Source organism: Amphibalanus amphitrite, unplaced genomic scaffold (assembly GCF_019059575.1).
Source record: "Amphibalanus amphitrite isolate SeventyFive unplaced genomic scaffold, NRLGWU_Aamphi_draft 000558F_arrow, whole genome shotgun sequence".
In the NCBI taxonomy this organism is placed as follows: domain Eukaryota; kingdom Metazoa; phylum Arthropoda; class Thecostraca; order Balanomorpha; family Balanidae; genus Amphibalanus; species Amphibalanus amphitrite.
Window position 1 is genome coordinate 161,311 of NW_024882052.1, and position 4,907 is coordinate 166,217.

At 48.3% G+C, this 4,907-nt stretch overlaps 1 protein-coding gene across 1 annotated transcript; it reads left to right on the top strand.

Annotated features, from left to right (window-relative positions):
* The first annotated feature begins 1,252 nt into the window (after positions 1–1,252).
* LOC122393854 lies at positions 1,253–2,407 on the top strand. Its single transcript, XM_043390273.1, has one exon. The coding sequence runs from the start codon at positions 1,253–1,255 to the stop codon at positions 2,405–2,407; it is 1,155 nt and encodes a 384-aa protein (XP_043246208.1).
* The last annotated feature ends 2,500 nt before the right edge of the window (positions 2,408–4,907 follow it).

Sequence of the window (4,907 nt, forward strand, 5' to 3'; positions counted from 1 at the left end):
AAACAGTGATCATCGCCAAAGTGTTAGTGGCCCATATCCAGAAGTAAATCTAGGTAAAAACTGTCGTAGTATTTACTTTCCCAAAATAGCTTCAAATATGTGAAAATGGCATACAATTCCTCCGTGCGGATACCCGATGCTAAATGGCCTACTGTTCTGCATACATTTTGCACAATTTGTGATTTCTAAATTTAAATCTGAAACACAAATGCTGGTGTTTGGCAAAAATAAAAAAATTAAATGATTTATTTTACTGGAGACGGCCTGCGTCGGCCTTATTTTGCGTTGATTTCTTACAAAAGTTGATATTGCACGAAATGTCATCTGATTAGGCAAAATTGGCCACATGGTGTGATGAAGAACACATGCGTCACAGACGTCACGCATAAGCGTGTTTTGAAAATTGGGGACACTCAGGAGTCTGGGCTGCGCTCGAGGCAGTGCTAGTGCAAGCCTCAGATGAGTGCTGGAAACGAAACTGGGAAGTGATTAGTGAATCATGAGTGAACCACCTGCGAAGCGTCCGAAGGTTTCGGCCGACGACGTAAAAAAGCTGCTGAGAGAGGACAGCGATCGAGTAAAACTTGTTCCTAGAGAGGGGGGAAGGTCCTCTGTATGGGAAAAGTTTTGTGTAGTGCAAGTCGACGGGCAAGATGCAGGGTTTGCTAGCTGTATGCAGTGTCAAACTCTGTTGTCTTTCACCACTGGAGGTGATGGATCTGGCACCATTACTCTGCGAAAGCACCTTTCCATGCATGACAAGAAGGAAAAGACGTCCGTTGGGCAACTCTCGCTTTCCGGCTATCTGAAAAAGAAGGTACCAGACGGATTGAAATCAAAGATGAAGAAGAACGTGGCTCGTGCTGTGGCGTTGGCAACGGCGTATGATATACGTCCTCTGAGCAGCTGTGAAGGTGAGGGTTTTGCTCTTCAAGCTGAGGCGTTTGTGTCAGTTGGTGCAAAGCTCGGTGCAGTTGATGTCAGAAAAGAGGGCATCCTCCCCACCCGAAACACTGTGAAAGCATATGTCAAGCAGATAGCGGAGGACCTGCGCACCAAACTATCAGTCGAGCTGAAAGGGCAGCGAAGTGTCGGAGTAACGGTGGATCATTGGACTGACCCAAATACCACCAAATCCTACACGGCTGTAACTGCGCAGTACCTCACCAGTGACTTCAATATGTGCGATCGGCTCATGGCTATGCGCATGAGTGAGGACCGTCACACCGCTGTAAACATACGTGAAGAAACCATGGCAGTGCTGGATGAGTTTGGGTACAAAAACCACGTGCACTTCACAACTGACCATGCAGCCAACATGATCTCTGCCTTCAAAGAGCACGATTGGGACGGATGTGTCTGTCATGCCATAAACTTGGCGGTGACAAAGGCCACAAAAGAAGACATAAGAGATTGTCCAATTCGCACGATCTTGGACAGCACCAAGCGGATGGTGAAGTTCGCGAAGAAAAGTGGCCTCAACAAGGCACTTTCTTCAGCTGTGAAACAGAGTGTTCCAACTCGATGGAACTCGGACCTCATCATGCTGGAGTCTGTGCTTGCCATCTATGATGAGCTGAAAGACTTCAGACACAGGCAAGAGGTGGACGATTTTCTTATGGTCGTCTCTCCGTCTGAGATCACCGACCTGACGGAAGTGTTGTCATTTTTCGGTTCCGTGAGCGCTCAGCTGGAGAGCGCAAAGACGCCCACTGGAAATCTGGTACCCGTCGTGTACCAGTTGGCGATGCGTCATCTCAGTCCTGAGGCGCAGGACAGCCGGATGAAGGCCGCCTTCAAATCTGTGCTTCTGGAGGCTGCGCAAGAGAAGGTGTCCGTGTCGCCATGGCACCTTCTCTGCGCTGCCCTCCATCCAAAGTACCGAACACTGAAACAGTTCAGCTTCCTTCAGGAGCCACAGCGGGTTGCGGTACGAAATGCCATGACGGAGGCGGCAGCGGCCGAAGCAGACGCGGTGCGGCAGCAGCCACGACGCCGACCGCAGGAGGCGGGCCCTTCGAGGGTCCTCGTCCAGCTGGAGCTGGAGGATGTCGATGACCCGCTCCCGCTGGAAGCAGTCGCAACGCCCAGCGACAGCAAGTGCCGGGCGGCACGGGAAGTGGACCGCTACATGGAGACTCACCCTGGTGCAGTGGACGACGTCCTCCAGTTCTGGCGCACCCACTCAAACGTCTACCCCATGCTGTCGAGGGTCGCACGACGGCAGCTAGGAGCGCCAGCCGCCAACACCGCTTCGGAACGAGCCAACTCGTTGGCAGGGCGCACGCTGGACGAGCGTCGCGCCCGTCTCTCGGCCGAATGTGTCGACGCTCTGCTGTTCATCAAACAGAACCGGGACCTGGTGAGCTCGAACATGGGCATGGCTACTGTAGTCGACTTGGAGTAACAAGACGGTAGAGTCGAGTCGGTTGAGACGAGAGGGATTAGATGCTGGAGTATCATTCAATTTAGTCATGAAAGTCTTTCTCAGTCTCACGAGTCTGTTTGGCGCGGCTCACTGCTTGCGCCTTTCAGCAAAGTGTATGGCGATTGACAATCGTCTTTGTGATGTGTCTGGTGCATTAGCCAAGGGTTGAAGTGCTTTTTGTTAATTTATTATCGTTCACGAAATCGAATCACATTTAACGTTTGTTTTACCTTTATTTTACCCTTCGTTCTGTCGTGTAGTGAGTGGTGAGGGTGACTGGAGAAGTGAATGGTTATCTGCAATGTTGGAGCATGGAAAGTAGTTTAGATACATAGAGAGAGGCCGTGTCATTTGTGATGCATGCATTATACAAACGTACCCAAAGAAATAAAGATCTCACGTGCTGAAAGGGTTTGTCTAACAGTCTGTGGAGGTGGACAAGAGGAAAACACTCGTAAGATGAAAAACTACATTTCGTTCTTAGCTTCATAGTAGGGCTATGTAGTGTACCGAGATTGGGGGAAAAGTTAAGACCACGGGTCCTGGGCTGACTCATGAGCCTAGCCTGACGTTAAATGCTGGTTTTGGGCGTAGTTTTTATATCTATATTGCTTCGGGCGTTGAGTATGTGCTGGTGTGGAGAGTTTGTCTTCTTACCGAACGCGCTCCAAAACTGAAAACTTCATGCAGTAGTTTAGCGTGCGTAAAGTGTCACATCTGTCACGAATGCGCCGTTTTCGTAACAATTAACAACACACCGCATGGGTTGCCGCATGGTCAGTTTTGTGGTGATCTGGTTGTGATATAACTAACTACGAAGCTGAGTGTATTATTTAATGCACTTATTTTAAAGGTTGAACTTTGAACATTGATTTCTGGTTGGCATGTTGATTTTGGTATGCCCATTCAATATTTGAAAAGGCAGGTAAGAAGTATGAACTAAGAAATCATCTCAAACTTTGTGTATCATAAATTGACAAAATCAGCCAGATCTCTGAGGTATGAGTTTATCATCAGCAAGACGCTTAAATTTCATTTTGGTCCACTGCTAATGGATTCCAATCATACTTACCAATTACCAAACATCAAAGCCTACCTGTATTATCAATATTAGATTTCCAGCCACAGCTCCCAGTAGGTATTATTGGGTCTTGTGTCTTGTTCATGTGAAATATTTGTTGAATTGTTTCTTGTTAGTTGTTAGCACTTGGTGGAAAAAGGGAAATGAAGCAAGACTGACCACTGACCAGTATGTTACCAGATAACTTGCCCTAACTGCTGGAACATCTAAACTGGAACTGGAATTAATAAAAGTTAATCAAAGATGTTTGTAAAAGCTCAATATTTTTACCAATTACAATTACCAATTTAGATTTACCATGTAACTAGTACAGGTCCATGGAAGGACCCGGTTGGACCCGGCCAAATATTTTGGGGGACCCAGTCTGGACCCATCCGGGTCCAGACCGGGTCCATAGACCGGGTCCCCGGGTCCACATTTTGCCACCTCTACTTGCCACCCCTGCCGTCTCATGACAGGGGGCGTATCTGAACGGTGGCGGCAGCGTGACCGTGAGGCGAGCCGGGACCGCGCCGTGAATAGGGGGTGGACGCCACCTCCCAGACGGTCTGGCGCTCCCGCACCGCGCCTTCCCGGCTGGGGCCGGGCTCCCGGTGCCGGGCCGCACAGCGCCGGCCGTACATGAGCTCAGTGTTTACATAAACAAGTCGATTTATATGACCTTGTTTATAGTGTGTATTATTTGTGCAGTGTTATATGATCTCTCACGTGACTATATACGATGTAGGGGTTGCCGGTAGCCGTACTCAGGTCAAACCAATTAAGGTAGTGCAATGTGTGTAAACTTTGACAAGGGGACAAGATGACCCGAAATTTTTAGTTTTACATGCACACATACGATCGACTCCGAAGTGTGTTTTTTTTTCGTAAATATTGGTGCAAAACTAAGTTGCATTTCTTTTCAGTATTGCTATGAACAGAATCAATCTCAATTAGTTAATGTCAAATCAAAGCGTCATCAAAGCTATCATCATTGCTTCAATGTTTCAATGCATTAACTCTCGCCCGTATTCGCAGGTTTTGCCAGCCCCGAACGTATATAAGGGGAGAGGGGTCCGTTCCGTTGGACCCCCCTTGCCGTTTGTCCCCTGATCGACCTACAGCTTCGCGGGAAAAAACGAGCGTGCTGCCCGTAAAAGGAGGAAGCCAATGATACCCAATTTTAAGACCCTAGGTTATTGGTTGACCTTGCAGGTCAGGTCAACAACCCAAAAGTCGGGAAAATTGGGCCCTGCTAGAACATCGTAAAAAAGGTTGCAATGCGGGTTTTTCGGGGTGCTGATAACGAATTTAATTATAGATATTGTTATTTGAGCTGGGACGGATTGCTTTGGCTCCCCTCCCCCCAACCAGGGCCTCGGCTAAGGAATTTTGACTACTGGGGCAAAAGTGTGATAG